The following is a 26,563-nucleotide window of genomic DNA, read 5'->3' as shown; positions in this document are numbered from 1 at the left end:
GTACTGGTATTAGGCTAGCTGGGGTATTTTTACGACATGTCTGTGGATCTTCTGGTAGATCAGTAAAGTCTGCTTTTAAGAAATTCAAATCCTTAAACTATTCCCTGCCCCAGCTGGGATTCGATCCCAGGTCCATTAGACTACAGGCTGCCTCTCTACCGATTCAGCCACCACCTCCCCCAGCAGACAGAGATTGATAGATCCAATAACTGGATTAATAGAAATAGAGGACATATATATATATATATATATATATATATATATATATATATATATATATATATATATATATATATATATATATTATATATATATATATATATATATATATATATATATATATATATATCATCTCAAATGAATGTTAAGTCAGTGATATTAGGGCTAATTTTTCATTCAACTAATATGTCACAGTCAGTCACTGTACCTTTTGCACTAGGCCACATGATGTTTTTTTTTTTTTTTTAAATCCTGTTTTCCCCCTGTAGGCCTGTGTAGCAGTTGTATGTACTGTAATGGCCAGCTTCGACATGGATGACATGGACACATTCAGGCTGTGTTTTATGGGTCTTAAAGGGCAACTGAACTGTGCGGTGGAAGAACATCACTCTGTCAATGAGGAAGTGATCCATCCCCACCCAGTGCTTCAGACAAGGGTATCACGCATGACTTAAATTGATTACCGGTATTTGAGCAACTGCACATCTAGCACACACCATCACCTTTAGTAATGTTACTCTTGTGTCAAACTGGCTGGTTATGTGGCATGACAGAAATAATGTTGGCAGACTTGACCATAAGAGAAAAATGAGAGGAATCTAATAGGGAAGTTTATCTATCTATAGCCTGACTCCATAAGCCCGTAAGGGATGGCCGTTTGTCTGAGTTAGTTGTTCTACGGGGAGGGGCACTACCCCTTCACCAACCCACTTGCTGACATGTAGGGAAAACGTATGGGTTGGTTATATGGTTACCACCCAGAATTGTACATCGTTTCCTGGCATACAGGAAACCGTTTGGCTTAATACTCAAATCTGGCTAATATCCTTTTTATTCTTGCTCCTGTCAGATGAGTTAATTTAAGAATTTGAAGGGTTATATAAAGGCTGTATTTTAATCCATCCAATTTGAAAATTCTATCCTAAGCAGAATATAATAATCCAGACTGACTTAGCAAGAACAAAACCCCACTGTTACATCCTGAGAGTTCATGGAGACTTTGTAGCCCTTAGACCATTGACAGGGCACTCCTATGCTGGATCAGATTGTCTGGTGGTGGAGACAACAGAATGGCTAAGATATCTCAAGTCCTGAAAACATTAAATGAGGAAAGCAAAATTATGGAACAGGAAGACAAAAGTTGGAAAAAAAAATGTCATGCTAATACCCACTGAACTAGGCCATATATCCATGCATTCATTATTTAGCCCATAAAATTCATACTATGTACCATTTCATATAGGCTACCATATACAAACCATCCCAGCTTCTGTACAGACACAAAATTTTAATATCTTATAAACTACTTTGTTGCTAAGTTGGCTAATACAGTGTGAGGGAATAAAAGGAATTTTGTATTCTCTGAATACCTTATTTTTTAAATTAATATGAATTATAAGAATATCTTTCATACCTATACATTAATATAGTGTATATACTGTACCTTGGTTAATTCTAACAGCTTAAGAAAACATGAATTTCTTAATCAGATATCGATTGTATAACAAATATAACCAAATCAACTACATCATGTTTGTCATTAGGAATATATAAAAATCACTGTATATGTAGAAACTGCATCATATACTTTATTTTCCTAAATGTTGTGAATTGGCACTCACTTTGTATGTATGCCCTTCTAAGCTGCTACTGCTCTCTTATGTGGCTGACCTCTTCACCTCCGTTCCCAAACTCTCTTCCTCCGTCAGTTACCTTTCTTCAGGATAATTTAACACACGTTCTCACAGTGGTAGAGATTTACGAGTATTTGATACACTAACGAGGCATAGGCATTCGATGGCACTAACCTACCCACTTGACAGACAGCGGCACACTGATTGATCATTCTCTGGCCACCAGCTGAAAAACACCTCAGGGGCACGTGTTGGGGACAGTCCTAGTTTCCGGATGTCGTATTGTGACGTGAAGTACTAGGAATATATGAACTCTTTGGTATTTAATGATCATTGTTTATTATAATTTGGCTAGGTTATTTGAAATAAACTTACTGGTGTTCCTGGTAACCAAAATTCGAAAGACATCCAAGACTAATAAAATGGAGGATTGGTTATTGTGTTGTTGTCAAAGCGTTCCAATAATACAAATAATTTCATTCATGATTGTTATCTTGCTGTTTTGATAGTCTGTATAACAGTTTTGACAAAGGAAATAAATAAGCGTAATAGTAATCTAGTAACATCTCTCGTACACTCCCAGTTTGATGATAGTATTCATTTACAAAATACATAAAAAGTCAGTCATCCCAGAACATGATGAATGATGAAAGGCAAAAACATAAGTAATATTTTCTTTATATATCGCTTTGAAATTAGTTTTACATCGTCAGGCAGAAATACACGCTTCGTGCTTCTCTTGTTTTACATAGGTGATTTCCTTTAAATTGTATAGGAAAAGCAAAACATTTAAAAAGAATTGCTGACGCTTTAGCATGAGTATGCATATAAGTGACACTAAACACATAATTTATTTCGTTTTAAAATTATTTGGGTATATAAATATAACTTGCAAAACCACTGAACTTGGGAAAACGAAGGGGTAGCGTTTTAAATTATTGGAACACTCGCCTAGCCATGTTGTTTTGATTGAGGACCCGGCGTCACATAAAAGGTGTCCACACGTTGTTTACGCCTCCTAATTCTTTGCAAGGCTTTGTGAGTTATACTAACCTGGATTTGAAATACGCATGCTAGTACCGTAAGGAGAGACGACCTGCAGGTGATGTGATATAGCCATTAAGTCAGATCCGTGATCAGTGAGGTTAATTAGAGCCTAATGATTTCCATCAGCTCGAGAGTTAGATACGCGTACATGTGGTTTGAATGGTTATCATCCAGTAGTGGAACACTGAAATGTTATAAGTAATTCTTAGGTGTTAGTAATATTAGCAGGGTATAGGAATAAGTTTGAACTTAATCTAACCAGGATCAGTTTTTGCTGTAGTTTAAAGCAACCGTTTCCAGTTAAGTGACAACAAAGGTACAGTAGCTGTACCTGTAGAGGTTAATATTGTATATTCAAATTATCGTACATTGAAACTGCAGCCTGCAGGTGCAGGAATTGGTGATATTAATGTTAATGATTGGTAGGTTATGAGTAACAGATAACAGTGACAATAAGTGTGTATTTTTATTTATTGTAAAGTTCATTAATTTTGGCATCAGTAACATTATATCATTTATACAGTATTTGGTCGTCATAGTTTGGTCAGCAATCTGTAGGATGCAGTTTTTTTTTTTTTTTTTCTTTCTTTTCTTTTATGTGAGGAAGAAGGGACCAAAGGCTGTGCCCTCAAAACATTATATCATTTATACAGAGTATTTGGTTATCATAGTTTGGTCAAGAATCTGTAGGATGCAGTTTTTTTTTTTTTTTTTTTTTTTTTTTTTTTTTTTTATGAGGAAGGGACCAAAGGCTGTGCCCTCAAAATGTTCCTTAAAAAAAAAAAAAAAAAAAAAAAAAAAAAAAAAAAAAATACAAAAGAGAGCCAAATTCAAGATGCATTCATTTTGAGATACCTGGAAATACTGCATTTGAAAGACTGGAGATCATAGGATGTAGGAAATACAGACAAAGGGAGACAGTTCCAGAGTTGACCTGTTGCATAAATGAAGGATGGGGAATAACAGTTAACTCTTGCATTAGAGAGTTGGACAGAAAAGGGATGAGAGTTTGCTGCTAGACGGGTGCTACGCGCCTGTCGTAGAGGTAGAGGAATGCATGCAGACTGTTCAGAGGAGCAGTGACCATTAAAGTAGCGATAGAAAAGAGATAAAGATGCAACTGCGGCGAAGAGACAGAGGTTGAAGGGAGTCAGTAAGAGGAGGAGAGTTAATGAGATGAAAAGCCTTTGACTCCACCCTATTGAGAAAAGCTGTATGTGGGGAGCCTCCCCACACATGAGAGTTGTACTCCACACAGGGGCGGATAAAACTCCTGTATAGAGTCAACAATTGTGCAGGGGTAAAGAAAGAACGGAGTCGGCTTAGCACACCCAATCTCTTGGAAGCAGATTTTACAAGAGATGTAATATGATCTTTCCAAGATAAGTCCCAAGTAAATGAAACCCCAAGCATGTTCAAGGATGATGCAGGATTAAGCTGAATATTATTAAACATTAGTGGGTATACCTGTGGAAGATTTTGTCGGGTTGATAGGTGTAAGAACTGATTCCTAGATGCATTAAAAACAACCAGATTATTATACCCCAGTCAGGTTAGGTTAGGTCTGTTTGGGTAGGTTAACCAGTTGTGCAGTATACATTTCTGGTGGTTCTTGATGTGATGTGAGTGAATTTTACCTTCATTTTCTGTCGGTTAGGTTAGGTCTGTTTGGTAGTAGTAGTAGTAGTTTTCCCTAGGCAGTCAGGCCGAACAGCCCCGAGTCTCTTAGGAAGGCCATGGCCAAGACCGGGCTTTCCCACAAGAGCTTTCAAAGAGTGTATGTTGTGTTGGCGTAGGTGATTGTGTGCAATGCAGTCTTCCATAATGTGCTTAATAGTATGGGGTGCCGTGTTGCATCCTGGACAGGCATCAGTGACGGAGTCATCCAGCCTCTTTAGGTAGCTTAAGAGGGCTGGATGGTGCCGTGATTTACGAATCCATGATTTATGAACACACGATTTACGAGGATTGGATGTATATAAATGAAGGAATATGATCTCTGTTCAAATACAGAACCTTTATGCATTCCTCAGGTTCTGGAATCTTATGTTCAAGATAATCAGCAAGTTTGTGAGTGGGTAGAGAGAATGGAGAAGGGGAGATTGACTTTGAGAATGTGTGTGAGGTGGATGGGGCAGGTAGAAGCTGAGATTGAGGTGGAGGGATGTGATGGAGAGGTGTATGAATGAGGGTGGTGTGAGTTGAATGGAGGGCAGGCTGTTGTGTCCATCCCCTCATGGATTAAGTTGTCTGGCTAAAGATAGATCACCCACAGAAAAAAATAAATATAGCATCAAGAGCTGCAGTGAGTTAGGAGCATACGCTTACCATCCCTTGCTTTCATCTCTGAGGAAGTAGCATTAATAATATAAAATTTACTGTATGCCTTCAGGATGAAGTGGGTAATGGAAGAACATACAAGAAAGAGTATGTGTGTGACATAAATGTATCATAAATGTCTGGTTGATTGATTAAGATCGTATAACTTTTCAGTAGCCCATCCTAGTTTTGATTTTTTAATTTGTGATAGTACAGTATTTTATTGCCTGATATATATTTTGAAGATCCACTTACAGGCAGTCCTGACTTAAAGTAGCGTACAATATAGTAGAAGATATTAAATCAAAATAAAAAATGTAAAATCAAATGATGCCATGCTTCCTCTCAAGGAATCCTCATACAGAGGTTAAGCATGGTATAACTGATTTTTTCAGTGGACTTGGATCTGAACCAAGGCTTAAAAACCAGCTGATTACTTGTCAACAGTTGCTGGAAACTGTTGATATATGTAGGGTGTATATAGACAAAATGATAGTTCAGATAAAATTTAAGCATGCTTTTGGTTCATGACCAAGGGAGTCAGAATTCTAAAACCTCTCATTTCTTATTTCATAGCAACTTAAGAGGATCATGACCTTCAAGTCTTAAATATAGGTTACAGTAATTCATCAGGAACTTAATAGTGAAACATATTTAAATAAGGACTGTCTGTAATATCTTTTAAGCTCTTGTTGCTCTTATTTGCATGAAAAGGGGTGGGTGGGGGCTTTTCTGTTTCCTCCTTTTCATATGGTTGTCATGCCTGTGAGGTGGAGTCAGGATGCTTGAATGTTGAGTGAATAGCATGACCCATTTGACTGAACATGGGATTTATTAGTTCTCTCTGTTGGGCTTTTTCTTTCCTTGCTTTCTGAACCCTACCTTACCCCATTCATAGGTGGGAAAAAGAGATTGGGATGGTGATATTGATGATTTACAAAGAGATAACTGTTTACTCTCATGATCCCCACTAGGTTTTGTAAGCTATGGTAATGACCCGAGGGCGTGGGCGAGGCATGAGAGGGGGCATGATGCGTCCGATGGGGCCTGGACCCCACTTTGGTCCCAAGATGAAACAGTTTGTTCCTCGCCTTCCATTCGACATGGTTCTTTGTGAGTCAGCTTTCCCCAGGGTCAAGCCAGCTCCAGATGAGACTGCATTCACACAGGTATGATTAATATAGCCTCCTTATAAAGCATAAAATAGTTCAGGTGATTCTTGGTTATGCCTGAATTTTTCCAGTTTATTGGATTGTCTTGGACATAGGCCTGTGAGAATAGTCTGAAATTGCCAGAGTTGTGATATTTGCATCATTTCTTTACCTTCTACACATTTTACATATGTCTGAGATGCAGTAAGTCAAACAGTTTAGCTTTTCTAGGTATGGTATTTGGAAATTTATGTATTTATTGGTGGTGGGTAGGGGTGTCCATCATCTACTGACTCAGTGTAGTGCTGCTATATGGTCTCTACACTGTGTGGCAAGCCAAATTGTTTCCTGTAACCCAGGAAACTATTTATTGTACTGGGTGGTAACCATATAACCAAATTATGGTGCCTTGTGGTTAGTGGGTAAATAAGGCGCATCAATAGGATTGAGCCTGTTTAGGTTTATATCCAAGGGATGGTTGGGATTTCTTGCTCACGTAATGCCTCGCAGGGATGAGTGAGGCTGATCACTCTCATTTTAACCCTTTGGCCACAACCTAGCATTTCTTGGTCATTCCCCTGGACGCAGCTTAAGTCCCTAAAAACTTAAAGTAGTAATTATAACTTGTTACTACTTTTCTAATAGCAAATGGCTGTGAAGTTTCCATTTCTCACTGTGATGATGGTCAAAAATACACCTCTTTATGAGAAAATTATCATTTGCTGAGAAAAAGTGAAAATAATTTTTACTATTGTCTAATTTTGCATCTATTGTGACTTGCGTTGCTTGCACTTTGCTAAAATACATTTCTGAAGCATGATCATGCCTGAGAACCAGTGTACCTTTCACAAGAGTTCATATTACATTGTGCAGTGAGACACATTATGAGGTATGTATCAGTCATAACACAAACCATTATTTGGATTCATCTTGGGTGAAACAAACAAAACATGATAATCAGTCTGTTTTTATTTTATTATTCAGGCTGTTACTGTTATTCAGGCTTAGTCACTCTTTTGTACAACAGATGGCAGAATATCCTAGGTTGGCGTGCAGCTCAAATGTGAGGGAATTCAGTACAGAAAAGTTTTTGTTGGCTGTGGACTGTAGTCGCCTGACGCATCATGAAGAATAATTAGTATGGGGACCACAGTCGCCTAACGCGGCCAGAGGGTTAAATTTCAGGACCAACTTGCCTAGCCCCGGGCTTCTACACTCCTCATGGGGCAACACAGGATTAGATGATGAATGAATGATGATAATTTATTACTGAGTAGGTCATTGCTGCCTTTTTTTGTACAGTGGACAGGAGAGACTATATGGCTCTATATCTGGTGCTTTATTGGGTTAAGGTGCTTCAAATGGATGTAATCCAAAAGGAAATAAACTCATGGGTTAGTTAGAGTGTAACAAAATGCCACTTGAGAGAATGACTGGTCACTCACCTTAAATGCTTGAAGTGAGTAACCCATCCCCTAGTGTCTGTGCATCCTATAGGACAAGAAAGATGTATGACCAAAAGAATTTAATAATAATAACTTTTTTCATGTACACAGGCTCTGCTGAAAAGAAATGCTGATCTGTCCCCCACACCAGCTGAACAGGCAGCTGTGCTCAACCTAGTCACCAAAATACAGGCTGTCATGGATAGCCTTATTGTTGACCCAGGCAACTTTGATGCTTGTGTAAGTCATATCACAGACACATACTGTAATGTAATAACATCAATCATAGAAATCTTCATGTGATGTAGCTTGCATCAGTAATATACAGGAGGATACCCAGACGTAATGTGCATAATCCATCAATAAGTAAAGAGCTGTTAAAAAGTATCCAAAGCCACTTAGAGTATGACTAGGAGTAATGTTGACATGGACTTAGGAGGCTTTCTAGCACCTCTTCCTTAACAGTTTATTGAGCATATTACACTACACTATTTTTAAGTTATGCATCCCTTTATCATATCGCCATTGATTCCATACCCTAAATAACACAAAAATGCACCATATTAGCCATCCAGATTAAAAAATCATTTACTAAGGAAGAAGTGCTAGGGAACTTCCTCATTGAGAATACAAACTTTTGAATACAATCCTAATTTTGGGTATTTCAACAGCAAATTGAGGAGGTGCGTCAAGTAGGGTCATACAAGAAGGGCACCATGATGACAGGACACAATGTAGCAGACATTGTGGTGATCCTTAAGACTCTGCCCACCAAAGAGGCTGTGGAGGCCCTCGGCAAGAAGGTCTGTGATGACTTACGCTCCCAGGAACCACAGGAAGGTGTGTGTTCAGAAGCCAGTTGTTTCTTGTATTGTTATCATAGCATAGGATAAAACTGACATGATAAAGTTGGCTCCTACTAGAGATCCCAATTGACTTGAATTCTAACTTTACAGGAAATGAGAGAATTAAAAGTTAAGTTGCACTTGTATTCTCTCTTACATGTTAACATGTAAATGATAATACAGTATATTAATCCAATAGAATATATATATATATATATATATATATATATATGTATGAACCTCTGTGGTACAGTGGTAAAGTGTACGTTTTCGTACACTGAAGAACGAGGGTTCGCGCCTTCCAGGGTAATAAACTTTGGGAGCGTTCTTCTGGCCATGTACTGCATTGGCGGACGCAAGGAGTGCTATGGTTGAACCAGTGTCGCATACTATAAAGCATGCTTGCACCCAGTCGCCTTGCGTGGGCCGATTACACTTGGTTCACTGACTACACACACATCCAAAGCCACTCCAACACTACAATTACACTTACATGCACTTCTCACCCTACATACAATCTCTACCAGACAGCCTAAGTCACTTGGTAGACTGTATCGTCCCCAATATATATATATATATATATATATATATATGTATGAACCTCTGTGGTACAGTGGTAAAGTGTACGTTTTCGTACACTGAAGAACGAGGGTTCGCGCCTTCCAGGGTAATAAACTTTGGGAGCGTTCTTCTGGCCATGTACTGCATTGGCGGACGCAAGGAGTGCTATGGTTGAACCAGTGTCGCATACTATAAAGCATGCTTGCACCCAGTCGCCTTGCGTGGGCCGATTACACTTGGTTCACTGACTACACACACATCCAAAGCCACTCCAACACTACAATTACACTTACATGCACTTCTCACCCTACATACAATCTCTACCAGACAGCCTAAGTCACTTGGTAGACTGTATCGTCCCCACTTCGGTCGGGATAGGCTGGTCCTGCAGTGGACACTTAAACGGCTGATGTGATGATAGATAGATATATATATATATATATATATATATATATATATACAGTACCCTCGCATCCAACATGGTAATATTGTCATGCATGGGTCACGTGTTTGACCAAAAACATGTTGGACTAACAATAGAGCTTATGGGGAAAAATGAATTATGTCAGCAAACCTAGGAAAAGTCACCCTAAATACCTACCATATACCTATACATATATTGGTACTATTGTAATTATAATAAATGGTACTGTGCTATGAATGATAACTAACCTTTAAGGATAGTGTTGATGGGCTTGCTGGGAATGGAAGGTGGTATCCAAGGCTGTAGGTAGTCCTACTGGGTCCCCGGAGGATGGCTGCTGGCGTCACTAGCGGGTAATTGCTGTTGCTCCTCCTCAACCTCCCTCATAAATCCTTCGAAATCACACTCAGCATCACTATCTTCGTCCACAGCCATGGAAGGTCCTGCTTCTGCCTGTCCTAGCACTCTGCAATCCTCGGCAAAGGGCATGCTTCTCACACTGTTGCCAGAGCCCCGTCTCGTGACTGTGGAAAGTGATCGCTGTCGCTGACTCGGTAGAGAATAAGGAGAAGCAACTTTGTTTATAAACTGGTACACACGCCGATGAGAAGGGTTTCAAAACGATTGATATTTATTCTAAAATATTAATATGTATTCAGTGTCAGGCTAAATGTTCAATGCTGTAGTATGATACATTCTCTGTCGAGTTGCCTGGGTTTTGGTCACACTGTTTTGCCCTTGTATCCTTGGCAGGAATCCATCCAGATGAATTCCAAATGCCCATGGTATTGTCGGCAATTTTACCACGTTACCGTTCCGATTTACCATCGTATCCTCGGCAAACCTGGTATGAAGTGCCGTGTGATAGCCTTCGGCTGCCAGGATCTTGTCTTGGTTTATTATTATGGTCCTCACGTTGGCTTCATTCATGTTGTAGGCCTTGGCAATGTCAACTTTCCTTTCCCCTTTCTTCTTCCTCTCGATGCTTTCTAGCTTGGTGGCCTGAGGGAGGTGCCGACGCTTCTTGGGGTTCTCAGAAGGCTTCCTAGGCATCGTGAGCAGGGTAAAATGCAGTAACAAGGGCAGAAAATGCAGCAAGAAAAAAGCACCTTCCAATGCGAATTATGCGACTGAGTGGCGCTGTGGCGGGAGAAATTTAAACAAAACATCACGTGACAGCAGAAGCGTTTTTAATTGGGCGGCATCACGATCACGTCATGATAGCGGGCGGGGAAGGCTACTTGATCAGAAGTTTTCATTGGCTATCATCATCATGGGAATGTCCAGTATGACCGTGTTGTACCGGGGATGATCGTGCTAGAGGTGAACTCTGCGGATTTCGCCCACTTCTCGGAGCTCTGTGCGTGTTATGCTAACACACTCGTGTTGCAGTAATTAAATCGTATTAAATAATACTAATTATTTGCTCTCCGTGCTGGACGTGAATCGTGCTGGACTAACGCGTGTTGGACGCGAGGGTACTGTATATATATATATATATATTTATATATATACGGTATACATACAGTATATATACTGTATATATAAACATATATATATATATATATATATATATATATATATATATATACACATATATATCTCTTTCCTCCATCCGTCTTTCCTTCCATCTTCTTCTGTCTTCCTTTCCTTCATTCTTTCCTTGTCCTTCTGCGTACGGGTAACCTTACACTTCGTCTTCTGTCTTTCTTTCTTTTATTCTTTCCCCTTCCTTCTGCCTGTGGATGACTCTACACTGAGTGACAAGCCAAATGGTTTCCTGTACACCAGGAAACCATTTACTATGTTGGGTGGTAACCATATAACCAAATTATGGCACCTGGTGGTTTAGTGGGTAATTAAGGTGCTCCAGTCGGATTGAGCCGGTGTAGGATTATATCCAAGGGGTGGTTGGGGTTTATTGCTCACGTAATGCCACTCAGGGATGAGTGAGGCTGGTCACTCTCATCGTCAATGTCAGGATGAACTTGCCTAGCATCTGGTCCTTACTTCATCCCGTTGGGTTAATAATCTGCCACTTACATCCTTCACACTTTCAAATTTCTTTCCACTGTCACTTCTACATTTCCACATCTCTTTCAAGAATATATAACTTCCTATGTTGAGAGTAATTTGCATTCACTTTTCTTCCTAGATCATCATTTACCTCCTTTTTCCTCTTCACTAGTCACTTTATGTGCTTCTTGATCTCAGTATATTCATTTTTTATTTAAACTGAACTCCTGTCCTGTATTCACTCTAGGCACTTCCTCATTTCCTTCATTACTCTCTTAACCTCTTTATTCCACCATGCCGTACCTTTCTTTGCCAATACTCTTGCCACACCACACACCGCTTTAGTGTTCCTAACTAAGCAAACCCTTTATACATTCCACAAGCTGTCCAGATACATTTCATTCCAGTTCATCGATTCTAACTCCTCCCCTACCTGGGCCCTGTATTCATCTGCCATTTCTTTGATCCTCAGCTTCTCAACTCTCAGTCTCTCTCCCTGACTTCCTGTATCTCTTGGTTCACCTCACTCCTCTCAACTTGATCCTGTATACCACAATCATATGATCTGACAAACCTCCACACCATCCTTTCACTGCCCTTACAGTTTATCAACAACACTACCAAACATTTATTTCTTTATGAGCACGTAATCAGTCAGGCTTCTTTCACCATGATCTACATTTCCTCTATATCACATATATTTATGTGCATCTTTGTGGTCAAAATAAGAATACAAATGCACAACCTCCTTTCCTGGCACATATCTTTCAGTTGCTTCCCATTATCATTCTCTCCTGGTACTCCATTATTACCTATTACAGTATATCCCCCTAGTACGTACCTATATGGGCGGCAGAGGACGTCGCGTTCTAGGAATATTCGTACTCTGAATACATAAACTTATGGGAAAAATTACACATGGGCGGCACCCCCCTTCATGGGCAACCCTTGAGACTCCTTTCAGACCTAAGTACGGTATTGTACTGTACAGGGAAACTATCTAAGACATATTACCTAATGAAAGTAAACCAACAAGATTATGGCTTTACTAAGTCAGCAAGGATATGGCTTAACTAAACCAACAAGAATATGGCTGCTCACCTTAACCCAAGAGGACAACAGGTGAATTGTCTCTGCACCACTCGGTTTCGGGACAGTTCAGCATCAAATCAATTCGCCGTCACAACATTAACAAGACAATTCGCTGTCATTAAAACTATGGGTGACGCTAGAAAAATTCAAGGGCGACAACAGCGAGGAAGAAACAAGTTAATTAAACCACCAGTGATGGAGAGTGGAAACTTGTCTGTGAGCCATTTCCTGGGGAGGATCAAGAGGATGATGCAATGTCTGAGGTGTCAGAAATAGACTTTGAAGGGTTTATGAAGGAAGTGAGTGCATTAGCTAGTGTGTCGAAAGTGCTGGTGACGAGAGTGGTGAGGAAGGTGGTGTGTCAAGTGGTGCAGGAGAGAATTCGCTGTCAGACAGTTGCCTGTCAAAACATGGACGATTCCCTGTCAGGACAGTTCTTACCCAGGACAATTCCCCGTCATTCTATATATACAATATACTCATTATTAATTAATCAATACTTTAATAACCATCAAAGTCTGTGTTCACTTGCATAGGCTTTGGATATTGTTTATAGTTGCACCTTTAGTCAATATTGACTGAAGGTGCAACTAATAAATAATATCCAAAGCCTACTGTATTGAACATTGACTTTTATGGATCCCTCAGAAATATAGTTATTAAAGTATTGATTAATTAATAATAAGTATACTGACATGGAATTGTCCATGTTTTGATGAGTAATTGTCTGATGGCGAATTGTCTCGGAACCCTAGCATGCAACTCCTGCACCACTCAACAAACCACCTTCCTCACCACTCTAGTCACCAGCACGTTTGACACTTTCACTAGCTAATGCACTCACTTCATTCACAAATCCTTCAAAGTCTATTTCTGACACCTCAGACATTGCATCATCCTCTTGATTCTCCCCAGGAAATGGCTCATCGACAAGACTCCACTCTCTATCACTGGTGGTTGGCGCTTCTTGGGATGGCAGTGTTGCGTGCTTGTGGTAAACCCTGGATTTGGGCCACTCTTCGCTGCCGTCTCACGTATTACGAGTTCAATTCGTGTCACTAATAAGAAGTACACTAAAATTCGATAAAAAATAGGTCCTTGCGTACAATGAGGATCGCGTACTCTGAACTCGCGGTCTTTGGGTACCTACTTTATATCATTCAGAGGACCACTGCCTACTCTGCCATTCATTTTGCCCATTACAATCATTTTTTATCACCTGGGCATTTCTCCCACTACTTCATTCAACTCATCCCGAAACCCGTCTTTCTCTGTCTCACTCCTGTCCTCACACGGTGCATACACTACAATCACTGCCACTTTCACCTTCTCAGACTTGAACTTGAGATACATACATCGTGAGCTGACTCATTTGTAATCTCTCATTCCACTCTGCCACACTTCATTCATCAACAAAGCAACTCCTTCCTTGCATATATCACGCCCATTCATGCCCGATCTTACACACTTTACACCCTCCCACTCCGCTTCACACCCTTGCATCTTCATTTCACATATTGCCATCACGGCATATCTCACACCCTTGAACACATTCACCACTTCCACCTTCTTACTGTCCTCATTCACATCTCTCACATTCCACATGGCCATGTGAATCTGCCCATTTGGTTGAGGCCCTGGGCAGGTATTGGGCCCTCCGAGGCTGTCCAAAACGTTTGCCATAATTTAGTGGTGTTAGATAAGGGTACCTGGGGGACACATAACCTGGCCAGAAACTCTGGTTACAGTATATGGTTACCACCCAGCATAGGAAATGGTTTCCTGGGTACAGGAAACCATTTGGCTTGTCACTCAGTGTAGAGACCATAAGACAACTCTACATTGAGTGAATGAATGATGGGCACCCCCACTTACTACATTGTGGTTTATTATTAAAATTATTATGAATCCATGTATTCTTCCTCTTCCTTCATTATTATATTTTTTTGTTCAATTCCTGGATCAAAAATCAAAACAATGTGATTACTGTATTATATAAAAAATTATAATAATTTAAGCCTAACTTGTGAAAGATGCGGAGTGAGGAAGTCTGTGGAGACAGAATCAAAGAGAGTGTACTGAGATGGTATGGTCATGTGGAGAGAATGGATGACAATAGAGTGGTGAAAAAGGTAAATCTGAGTGAATTTGAAGGAGGGAGGAGGCGAGATGGGCCAAGAAGGAGGTGGAGTGATATGGTGAATGAGTGTGTGAGGAAGAGAGGTATGGAAGTTGGTGAGACTAAGGGACTGACAAGAGATCGAGCTGGCTGGATGAATATTATGCGGAGAAGTGTATTACCAGGGATGTGGCACCCCTTTTTAAAGTGACAGTGTTCAGATTGACTCTATTGGAGAGGTATATGTGAAGCTACAGTATATGATGGAAACCTTTTGGCCTATCAGATGGAGCCAGGATTCTGTGGGCTTGATTGATGAGTGAATGGAAGCATGGCCCATTGAATGTGGCAGACTTTAGCTAACTGGACACTGGTACTCCTCGCCCCACCCGAGGGTGGGAAAGGAGGTCTGGATGATGATGATGATGGTGATGAAGTCTAAGTGTTAGAACACCCTAGTTGACGTACTGTATCAGCCTTGTTTAGGTTTGATCCCTAAGATGTGACAGTTTTCCAAGCATCTAATGCCACCAAGGGAAGTAGGTTGGTCATCTACCCTTTAATGCAACAGTAATGTAGCCTTGGGCCTGTACATCTTTGAAGGTGGTAAAATACAGTTGGCTGCTACCATTTTATTGCCGCTGCCTCATTCCCTGTAACAGTGCTGGTTCTAACGATGTTGCCTAATGACCGAGGGTTTGAGATCAGCAACAGCGAAGCAACGGTGCGCGTCCTGGTCACCACCATTCACCAGAACCTACGCAAGTTGGACCCAGAGCTGCATCTCGATCAGAAGATACTACAGTCACACCTCGCTGCCATCAGACACAGGTTGGCTGAGAAGCAGAGGTGGATACATACAGAGAGAGAGAGAAAGAGGGAGAGATACATAAATAGTGGGGAGAGAGAGAGAGATGGGTACATAAACACATAGGGAATAAGGGAAATTAATGCATAACATATAGCTATAGGTTAGTGGAGGACAAGATGATTGTTTTGTGCCTCATTGTGATGAGACCACTTATGCAATGAAATATTAGTATTGGAACATATATATATCTGACATGTTACCTCTGCCTGACTGTTTTCTTGTGCTTGTGGTGACAGCCGTTGGTTTGAGGAGAATGCCCACCATTCAACCATCAAGGTGCTGATCCGGTTGCTACGGGACCTGCGTGGACGCTTCGAGGGATTTGACCCACTCTCACCATGGATGTTGGACCTGCTGGTGAGCTGCACGACAGAAACAGTGACTAACCTCCTCCTTTAACATCGGTGTCATTATTGTTAACTGTGTGTTTGCACGCTAGGATCTGGAAGACGAAGTTCCCTACAGTCCATGATTTAACTTCATTGTCATTACTATTAACCATGTGTTTTCACACTAGGGTCTGGAAGATGAAGTTTCATATAGTCCTTGCTCTATACAGTGGATTTTTTGTAATATGATTACAGAAGCTGCAGCCAATCTGTTAGACAATGTGATCCTTTAACCAGGAGGTATTAAGTTGTAGTTTATTCCTTTATTATAAATAAGATTAACTTGCGTTTCATTTCACTTTTTCCCGCTTGCCTATCTCCTACTACCCACCCACCTACCTACTTACCTTCGTGACTTTTCCTTTCTGTCTGCCTACATCATCTCTACCTCCCTTCCTGCCTATTTACTTCCCTGTCTACCTGCCTGCATACTTCTTTGCCTATCTTCCTGCATATCTCCTTTACTGACTCCTTACCCACCTGCCTGCCTACCTGCATACTACTTTGCCTGTCTTCCTGCATACCTCCTTTCCTGACTGCTTACCTGCCCACCCATCCATCTCTTTACCTGCAAATCTGGTGACTTCCCCGTCTCACTTCCTGCCAGCCTCCTTACCTCCCTCCCTGCCTACCAGACTTAACTACCTCACTGCCTGCCTCCACCATCTAACAAGTATATGACACAGGTGTGCATATATATATATATACAGTATATATACAATCACCGCTCGCATAATGCGGAAATAATGTACCCTGAAGCTCCCCCTTTTTGAAAATTCCGCATTACAGGGACATATGTTTACATGTTAAAGGGTTTCATGGTACCCAAGCCAGCCTCAAGTTCACCTTTTGGGTCATTTTCAGGGTTTTTTCCAGGACATTTACCTTCCTAATAAAGATTTCATTACATACAAACACTAATGGATTCCCCACCTTGAATGGAAGAGGTTGTGGGTTTGCTGGGGGGTGGTGGAGTGGAGTTCCATGGCCAAAAAAAAAAAAAAAGCAAAGATCACGCAGAGCATGTGTGCAGCCAGACTGAGGGGAGAGGGTAGGCTCAGTGGGGACAGGAATGCTCAGTAGAGCAAGAAGACACCCCGCACAGACACGTGGCAGCCATACGTCATTGGCTAATGTAACCCGCACTATGGCTATCGCTGGCCATGTTATGTCTGTTTTTCTGCATTATGACTTTGAACCATAATTTTGGGCCTCTGGCCATGTTATCTCTATTGTCGCAGAGTAGTACGGTTTTCAAAAAAATGTCCAGCTTCCTCCACCTGTATTATGTCTGTCATTTTTGCATTGTGACCATATTTTGGCCTCAGATTTTGCCTCCCGTGTTATTTGAGTTTCATGCACTAGGATCACGTGTGCGAGTGGTGAATATATATACATATATATATATATTTAACTGTATACAGTAATATCTGTACTATCCAGACGCCCACTTTCCGGACATCCCTACTTACTGGATATTGTGGGCCTGGACCTTCGGAACCCAAAAATGGCCAAAAAAAGAAAAAAAATCCCCCCCAAAATCCTAATTTTTCCCCACCCATAATTTGAAATTGCCGTGTGGTGCCGAACAGCTGTTACACCACAGACCCTCCCCCCTTCCTTCATCTCCCCTCCCCCTCCCCCCCTCCCCTGTCAGGGTTGCCAGTTGGTATTTTTCATTAAGCCCCGTCCACACGAGCGGGCAATGCCCGCGGGCACAAGCGAGCAGTTTGCCTGTTGACGGGCTCACCGCTTGTGCCCGCGGGCAAATGCATAAATTACCACGCATTTGCCCGCGGGCACAAGCGGTGAGCCCGTCAACAGGCAAACTGCTCGCTTGTGCCCGCGGGCATTGCCCGCTCGTGTGGACGGGGCTTTACCAAATGTGGGCCAATTTGGTAATGAAAAATTCGTTTGGTAATGAATCAGAGTAATGCATTACCAAATGGATTTTTCACATGTATGAGGATACACAGGATGGAGATGGTGGATTGTTTGCTCTCTCTGATTAATCTGCTAACATACATAGTGTGAAAATAACTAACATGCTGTTAATTGTACAAAGGGTGATTACATGTATTTCCACTTGTATATATAATTAGTGAAGAATAAATGCAAGCATTACGAATTTGGTAACGAAAAGTTAAGTTTGATAATGAAAATTGAGGAGTTTGGTAATGTGGTCGTTGCGATCTGGCAACTCTGTTTTCCCCTCACACACCAACACCGAAGTAGTTATACCCTAACTTTGATCGCGAGTGGTAGCATGTTGTAATGGGAGCCAGACGTGCTCATTTTTTGTGAATAAACTGCAATACCTCGCCACTAGACCATACGGGAATTTACAATGTTGTGCAGTGTTAAGAAATTAGAAAATAGAGTGGAAAGGATTAACTGTGGAGTGCAAATGGTGGTTGGAACTGTCATGGTGCAATTAACAATGTGCAGTGTTAAACAGTTAAAACTCACAGTGCAAAGAATTACTGTAAGTGCAGCACAACACTGGATTACTGTATGTGCTTCAAGAGATTTTCACCACTGCCAAAACCTTACAAAAGGCAGCCACAAACGTGCTGTAATTACCCTGGATGAGGTACAGTCACTTCTAATTCCTCATTCTTTAGTTCCTTTTCATTTATTTCAAGCTCTGTGTCCATTATTGGTGTGAATAGGGTCTTAAATATGTTTAAATACGTGCTGTGCATGTTCGGTAGGGAGTTATTTAGGTAGCTTTCAAAATTAGGCTGGGTTAGTGTCCATAAGTACCAGTCCAGGAGCCAGGGACTTCTTGTAAATACCCAGAATGTTTAAAATTGTATAAACTCACCTCTAAAACCTCATTTTATGGTTCTTTTGCATTTATTCCAGTCTTTTATGTTCTTTATTGGTGTGATTTGGGTCTTAAATAGATGCTATGCATGTCCAGAGGGAGTTGTGTAGGTGTTTTTCTGAGTTAGGGTCCATAAGTACAAGTCCAGGAGGTTGGGGCTCACTATCCGGTTAGGACCACTTTCCGGACATGCCTTTGGCTCTATTACGTCGGATAGTGGAGGGATTACTGTATATATATATATATGTTGCCAGGCTCTTGCTAGTTGTATCAGAATTATTAGGATGATATAAATTGCTGCATTTTAAATATTTTTTCCATTTATATCAATGATACACTTATTCCCTTGTAAACAAAGGCATTTTTAGTCATTGTGACCATAGATTTGCATTGAGCAAGTTGTCCACTCTGATGAAGGCACACTGTCAGGTGGAGAGGATTCATCTGACACCTCATTTGTCAACATCAGTTCATAATTGTGGCCATTAGAGCATAGATGGACATGTGGACAGAAAACTGTTCTGTCTCACGTGAACTGAGCCCCTCAGCTCTGTTTTCGTGAGTATCATATGGTACTTTATCATCATCCCCTCTTATCCCTTTCCTTAACTTCATCCCACATCATCAGTTGTCATTCGTTATCATGATCATTTGTTTCATCAAAATTGTCGTTCTTTTTTCCTCTATTTCTTCCTCTTCCTTCTTTATTATTCAGGGATGGGTGACACTACCTCTGTTTACTTTAGGTTGGATATACATTACTGTCTTTCTTGGGTTTCAGTTGAGCAGGAAGCATCAGTGTCCCATGATTTGTATTCATAATTGCTTTTCCCGACCCATGTTTCATACCTTTTCCCTAGCACTAGAGGATAACTTTACTAAGGATGACAAACATCAACAGTGGTTATAGATTATGTACTTTAAAAAATTTTTACCATGGCAGTTAATTCCAAGGATTTTACTACATTCCAAGTCAACACTGGACTCTGCTTGCTTTTATCACTCTTTTACAGTATGCAAGCAACACCCACCAGTTAACACACGGATCTTATTGATATCTCAGTGTCTTATTTTTTAATCGAAGAGCAAACTTTTGACGTGTTTTTAGTTCTTAATACTTCATTGTACATACAATTGGGAGGCTGGAACAGTCACCCTGTCTACATCATTTAGTTCTTCAGACACACAGTCCTAGCATCTGAAGATGAAAAGTGTTGATTGTGGCTGTCTGTTTTACTTTCTTAGGAGTTGATAATTTTAGCCAGTTTTCCATCATTAGTTCCATCATAGATAGACACATTAATTATAAACCTTATACTCTATTTCAAAACTTGTCTGTACTGATGACAAGATTTTTTTTTTTCCACACACCCATTTGGTAACATGCATAGCAGAGCTGTGTTACTAGGACAGGTTTACTGAATTTAATCTCCCCTCTGTGTAGTAATTATAATTTTATCTTTATATGGAGAAGGCACATCATTTCTTCTTTTATGGTAGAATTAAGAACTCATTGCTTTCCTGGCTGACCCACTTTGTAACTCTTTACTTCGTGTGGTGAAGATAAATCATTTCTCCATTTATGGCAGATAATTAAATTCCTTCCTTTTCCTGGCAGGCACACTATGCAATCCTAAATAACCCCAGCAGACAGGCCCTGCCCATCCACTCTGCATTCCGACGCTGCTTGCAACTCCTGGCAGCTGGACTCTTCCTACCAGGCTCAGCTGGTAAGGTTTCATCCCTTTAGTTTTATTGCACTTATTTTTTGGGTTTCCTTTTTTTTCTTGCTTCCTCTTCTGCCATTCTTTCCTTCATTCTTTCCTCGTCCTTCTGCCTACGGATGACTCTACACTCCCTCTTCCGTCTTTCATTCCTTCACTCTTTCTCTTCCTTTACACTCCCTCTTCTGTCTTTCATTCCTTCACTCTTTCCTCTTCCTTCTGCTTGTGGGTGACTCTACACTTAGTGACAAGCCAAATGGTTTTCTGTACACCAGGAAACCATATGCTGGGTGGTAACCATAAAACCAAATAATGGCACCTGGTGGTTTAATGGTTGATTAAGGTGCTGCAATCGGATTGAACCTGTGTAGGTTTATATCCAAGGGGTGGTTGGGCTTTATTGCTCATGTAATGCCACTCAGGGATGAGTGAGGCTGGTCACTTTCATCTTAAATGTCAGGACCAACTTGTCAAGACCCGGGCTCCTTTACTTCCAATGGGGCAACATAGGATTGGATGATGGATGGATGGATGTACCTTTTTTATGCCATCATATCTGGAGTTGTGAATAAGGGTTGGGATGATGATTATTTACTTTTCTTGTGTGTTGTAATGGGGAAATGAGTTAACAGAATGGTGATGATGTCGTGAGTATGTAAGTGCAGGATGCTTATAGTCTGAGGTATCTTAGTCAGTTGGTTTCGAGTCTACATGAGCCAGAATCCAGGTATAGTACAATTCACACTCATGAAGTGGTTCGTTTGATGATTACATGGAGCTACTTTGCTAAGCAGCTGATGTTAAGAAATAATTTTGTAATAGAAAACTGCTGCTGGTACACAGTGTTGGATCATAGTTGCATACCAAATGCAGAATATTACATATCAAAGACATACCTTTTAACTAAGTGTTCCAAGGCACCATTCAGGGTGAGTCAGGTGCTCTGTGCATAGGTGTGACTTTTTAAGAGGGGGCTTGATTATGTAATGCTGCCAGGTCCTTGAGTGTAGTCCAGTCACTTAACCTTAAAAATTTTGGACTGTTGATAATTATGCATTAATGCTTTCATATTTCTAGTTTTGGATCCTACCCTCTCCATTGGCGAGTTGGAAATAGAAAGTTAATGACACATTCAGTTTTTCATTCATTCATTCATTGATTCATCATCTAATCCTGTATTGCACCCTGAGGAGCATAGGAGCACAGGGCTAGGCAAGTTGGTCCTGACATTTAAGTTGAGAGTGATCACTCACTCATCCCAGAGTGGCATTACAGTAAGACCTCACTATAACGGACTAATTGGGGCCCGAGCCATTCCGAAAAAAGTGAAATTGCAATGAAAGTGGCATTCGGACTTCCCCTTGCTAACCCGGACATTTTCCAACATGTCAGACTTTAGTCCAGATCCCACCAATTGCCTTTTAACTGTTTTCACTACCATTGCGGTACTGGACTGCATTATACATTCACTACAATGAGCATATGGTATAATACATATAATACTGTACTGCACACTGATAAACATGTCTTTTAATTACCTTATTGTGGTGAACATAGTTGAAGTGGTCAGGCAGTCCGGACTGCTTCTGCCTTTATCAGACTTTTTCCAGTACATAGGAATTGAGTTCAGTAGCTCTTCGATTCTGATCAAAGCAAATTTTGGTCTGTTGAAGTCTGTTATATCGAGGTTTTACTGTACTTGAGCATTAAGCCCGAACCATCCCTTGAATATAAACCTGCTCAGGCTCAATCCGATTGGAGCATCCACTAAACCACCAGGTGCCATAATTTGGTTAAACAATATGGTTATCATCCAGTGTAGTAAATGGTTTCCTGGTGTACAGGAAACCATTTGGTTTGCCACTCAGTGTAGAGTCACCTGTCCATAGAAGGAAGAGGGACAAATTAATTTTTTGAAAAATCTAAAATGAAAATATGGTTAATAAAGTTTTAAACCCATCAATATAAGGGCCTTTTATGTCCAAAAATATTGTCTGTGAGCAGGAAAAAGAAGATGAAAAAGTTGTCACACTGGTGGGAGTGATTAAACCTTGAGAAATGTTGCTTTCTGATTTTAGTTGTGCTCTTGAATCCAGCTCAAAACTTCTGGAACCTAGCCAAGTCTAACTCAATTAGAATTATGCTCTACTGATCCCAAGAACACCTGGCAAAAGAGAAACTAACCTAAACAGGTGAACAATGTCCCGCAGGCATCAGCGACCCGTGCGAGGGCGGCAACATCCGGGTACATACAGCCATGACCTTGGAGCAGCAGGATCTCGTGTGTCTCACTGCACAGACTCTCCTCCGTGTCCTCTCACATGGCGGATACAAACAAATTCTAGGCTTGGAAGGAAATTCAAGTGAGTTTGAGGGTTCATGAAAATGTGGAGAAGTTCATTTTAAGTGTACAGTATTATGTATTACCAGTATCATTTTTTGCTTGAAAATGTAGTTAGGACATTGATTAGGTATATTTGGCAGGAAATAGGGTTTTGGAGATGGTTACTATCAGTTGCCTTTTGGTGCACCCTGTGAAAGTTGGCCTCAGTGTAAAGATTTTTCAGGTATTTCTGTCTATACCTAGTTAAAATAATTAACACTCTGCCATGTATACTCACTTAAGACAGCACAGTAGTCTTGATAAGTTAGAAAGACAGTAACATACCATATCCTAATGAAAGCCATGCTTCCAGCACAGGGTAGCGTCTCTTCAGGTCTTTGCAGTATCCATCATCAGTGGTTTTGTGGCTTAGTCGGTAGAGAGGTGGCCTGCAGTCCTAAAGGACCCCAGTTCAAATCCCTACTGGAGCTGGGAACAGTTTATGGATTTGAATTTCTTAAAAAATAGACTTTACTGATCAACCTGAATACCTGCCAACATGTAAAAACTCCATTGCCAATACCAATACACCAGTCTTGTGTGAGACAGCCCTAGCATGTATTCAATATGGATGGTGGGTGATAACGCCGAAGTGGTGACATGCGGAGGTGTAGGAGGAGTACTGGGCCTTGGAGATAGGCCCTGAAGCATTGGCCCAGAGTCTGACACATTTAAAAAAAAAAAAAAAAAAAAAAAAAAAAAAAGCTATGTATGATGATGTATCCTGCTGTGTTTGGACACTGATTCATGGTCAGCTTTCTTTATGTGCTGAAGGCATAGGCATAGCATGTGAAATATGTGTGTTGGATGGTGTGGTGGCTATCAGCTCTGGAGAAGACATACGATAATAAATCCAATTCATCCACACCCTTTTTCTTGTATTGCAGGCATAGCAAGTGAAATGTCTGTGTGGGATGGCGTGGTGGTGTCAGCTCTGGAGAAGGCATATGAGAAACCTCCTGAGCGACCACCCCAAGATGATGACACTGACAATATGGATGCCGATGATGACCCCATGGAGACCACTGACAATTGAAACTTTACCTGACTTCAGGCAGTTGTTTGACTGGGAGGTAACACACTTTTTACCCCTCCCTCAAAACCACACACAACCTTTTAGTGACATTGAATCTGATGGCATTTTTTGTTTTTTTAAGTTAATTCTTGTTAAGTTTATTTAGGTACCACCAGACAGGTTTTTATTCATCTTAGGAAGGATGTCTAATAATGAAGGGGTTAATTATAGCTATAACCAACCTCTCCATTTCTGTCTCTCCTGAACTGAATAAAAAATATCTTGAGGTTGCAAGAATAAAATAGTCATCAGATTGAAGGGGTCAGCTCAGCTGAGCAATTTCTGAGTACAATCCCAGGGACCCTCCTTATACTTACCTTGCCAGGTAAGCCTCAACAGACTTTTATATATACATTATATATCCACATTCTCTCTCTCTTTCTCCAACAAGGCAAAAAGAGCATTTTAATAGCAATCCAACCGTTGTCTGTTTGAAAACTGAATTCCTACCGCGACCCATATAGAGGGAAGCATATGGAATTTAGTTACTTGTGTTATCGAATGTGGCATTGATACTGATGCACATAATGGCTGGCTCATATGTCAGTAAGTCCACATTATCAATATATGAAGGGAGCCCTCACCATCCCGTGGTCAGCATTTATGTTTGGCTGGAAAAGAGTCTTGAGTTGTTGCATGGCCTTCAAAATTCTTCCATTGCCCATTAAGCCCAGGGACACCTTTCCATTTTATTCTTGCTGTCTGGCCATTTTTTTTTTGTTTTCCCCAAGGCATTTCCTAAGGTGAATTAAATTACTGCATGTGGCAGCAGTATACTTTATATATATATATACAGTGGAACCTCGGTCCTCGAATGTCTCACATGTCGAACAAATCGGACCTCGATCAAAAAATTCAAGAAGTTTTTGCTCCAGAGCTCGACCAAAATATCGGACCTTGACCAACCTGAACGTAGCCAAATGAAGGGAAGCTGGCCAACCGACAGTCACGCGTCCACCTTTGTTGTTTGTCAACGTGGTCGTCCTGCTGTGCTTCACATTTTTCTTGATTCAGTGCAGTATTAGCCCCTAATAATGGCTCCAAAGAAAGCAAGGTCATCCAATACGGCTACTGGCAGTGAAAAGAGGAAAGTAGTGCGGAAAATAATTGAAGAAGTGGAAAAATTATTGCTTATCTTCATCAATGAGAAACAGTTAGCAGGAGACAGTGTTAATGAGTATATAATTTGTGAAAAGGCAAGAGAAATATACAGTCACCTCATAAAGGAAAGCACTGGTACCAGTGCTGAAACTGGAATAGGTAAGCATCTGGGGTCTTGGAACGGATTAAAATGACTTACATTATTTCTTATGGGGAAAATTAGTTCGGTCCTCGACCAATTCGGTCCTGGAACAGCCTTCCAGAACGGATTGTGTTCGAGGACCGAGGTTCTACTGTATATATATATATATATATATATATATATATATACACATACATACATACACACACATACATACATGTACCGCAAATTGACTTAGGACCTCCCCCCACAAGGTATGAAAAAACACAGAAATCATAGTATATCACAATGTTTGTTCATGAAATGCCATTCATTAATATGGAATCATGTTTCCCTTGTTTTACAGAACCAGTTGGATGCATTTTGGCCTGGAATCCCTTAGATCTCTAAAGCAATCTAAGGACATTTCTTTGCACCAAACATTTGTCAGTTCAGTCTTGAAGTTGTCCAGATTGGGTGTCTTCTTCTCTGCCATGATTTTCTTCTTCTTTGCCCTGCAGTTTTCTATTGGATTTAGATCCGGACTATTGCCAGGCCAGTTGAACACCTCTGTCCGATTATCCTTAAGCCATTTTGTCACCTTTCTTGACTTATGACATGGAGCTGAATCGTTCATGAAAATGTCGCACCCATGAAACAAAAAAGTTTAACAAATGATCTTTCAGAACTTGAATGTACCAGCCACCATTCATCATCAAGTTCTTAAAAAGAGAGTAGAGGCCTCCCCTTCCCGTTTCACCTGAGAAACACTCCCATACCATTACTGATTGTGGGTGCTTAACAGTCAGCACCGTGTAAGCAGGGTCATATCGACTACGGGAAGCAGGGCAACGAACCTTGGCAGAACGCACCTGGAACACTTGGAATGTGCTATCATCGGAAAACATAAATTTTCTCCACTCATCTGATGGTCAGTGTGCATACTTCTTGGCAAACTGAATGCGCTGCTTCTTCATGCAGTCAGTGAGGAGCGGTTTCTTGGCTGCGATGCGGCTTGGCAGACCCAGCTCTTTCTGCAAGTGGTGTTGGATAATTTGAATTGGGACGTTTTGTAACAGCTGGGGATGCATTCTCTTCAATCCTGCTGCTGTCAGTCGAGGATTCTTGGTTACTTCCCTCTTCGGAAGCATATCTTCTATACCTCTGGAAGTCATCCTCCTCTTTCCACCGCCATGC

General features: G+C 40.8%; 1 protein-coding gene across 2 annotated transcripts; it reads left to right on the top strand.

Annotated features, from left to right (window-relative positions):
• Nucleotides 1-2,852: 2,852 nt before the first annotated feature.
• LOC145403226 (interleukin enhancer-binding factor 2 homolog) lies at nt 2,853-24,217 on the top strand. Of its 2 annotated transcripts, none has more exons than XM_080275038.1 (9): nt 2,853-2,891; nt 6,194-6,388; nt 7,927-8,055; nt 8,487-8,655; nt 15,535-15,703; nt 15,980-16,100; nt 20,581-20,692; nt 22,897-23,049; nt 23,957-24,217. In XM_080275038.1, exons 2-9 carry the CDS (start codon nt 6,206-6,208, stop codon nt 24,103-24,105), a joined length of 1,185 nt encoding a protein of 394 aa, XP_080131164.1. In that variant the 5' UTR covers nt 2,853-2,891; nt 6,194-6,205; the 3' UTR covers nt 24,106-24,217. The 2 variants fall into 2 exon arrangements, with proteins under 2 accessions (XP_080131164.1, XP_080131162.1); XM_080275036.1 differs by having other exon boundaries at nt 22,879-23,049.
• The last annotated feature ends 2,346 nt before the right edge of the window (nt 24,218-26,563 follow it).

Source organism: Coenobita brevimanus, chromosome 60, assembly GCF_032717465.1.
Source record: "Coenobita brevimanus isolate Jiangsu-jjx chromosome 60, ASM3271746v2, whole genome shotgun sequence".
Lineage (NCBI taxonomy): Eukaryota > Metazoa > Arthropoda > Malacostraca > Decapoda > Coenobitidae > Coenobita > Coenobita brevimanus.
The sequence above is the reverse complement of the archived record's forward strand: the minus strand, read 5'-3'. Positions and strand labels throughout refer to the sequence as shown.

Excerpts from the sequence above, each read along its gene's own strand:
- LOC145403226 (XM_080275036.1), top strand. The coding sequence starts at position 6,206 with ATGGTAATGACCCGAGGGCGTGGGCGAGGCATGAGAGGGGGCATGATG. Across the intron at positions 6,389-7,926 it reads ATGAGACTGCATTCACACAG|GCTCTGCTGAAAAGAAATGC; the intron begins GTATGATTAATA and ends TCATGTACACAG. Across the intron at positions 15,704-15,979 it reads CTCGCTGCCATCAGACACAG|CCGTTGGTTTGAGGAGAATG; the intron begins GTTGGCTGAGAA and ends TTGTGGTGACAG.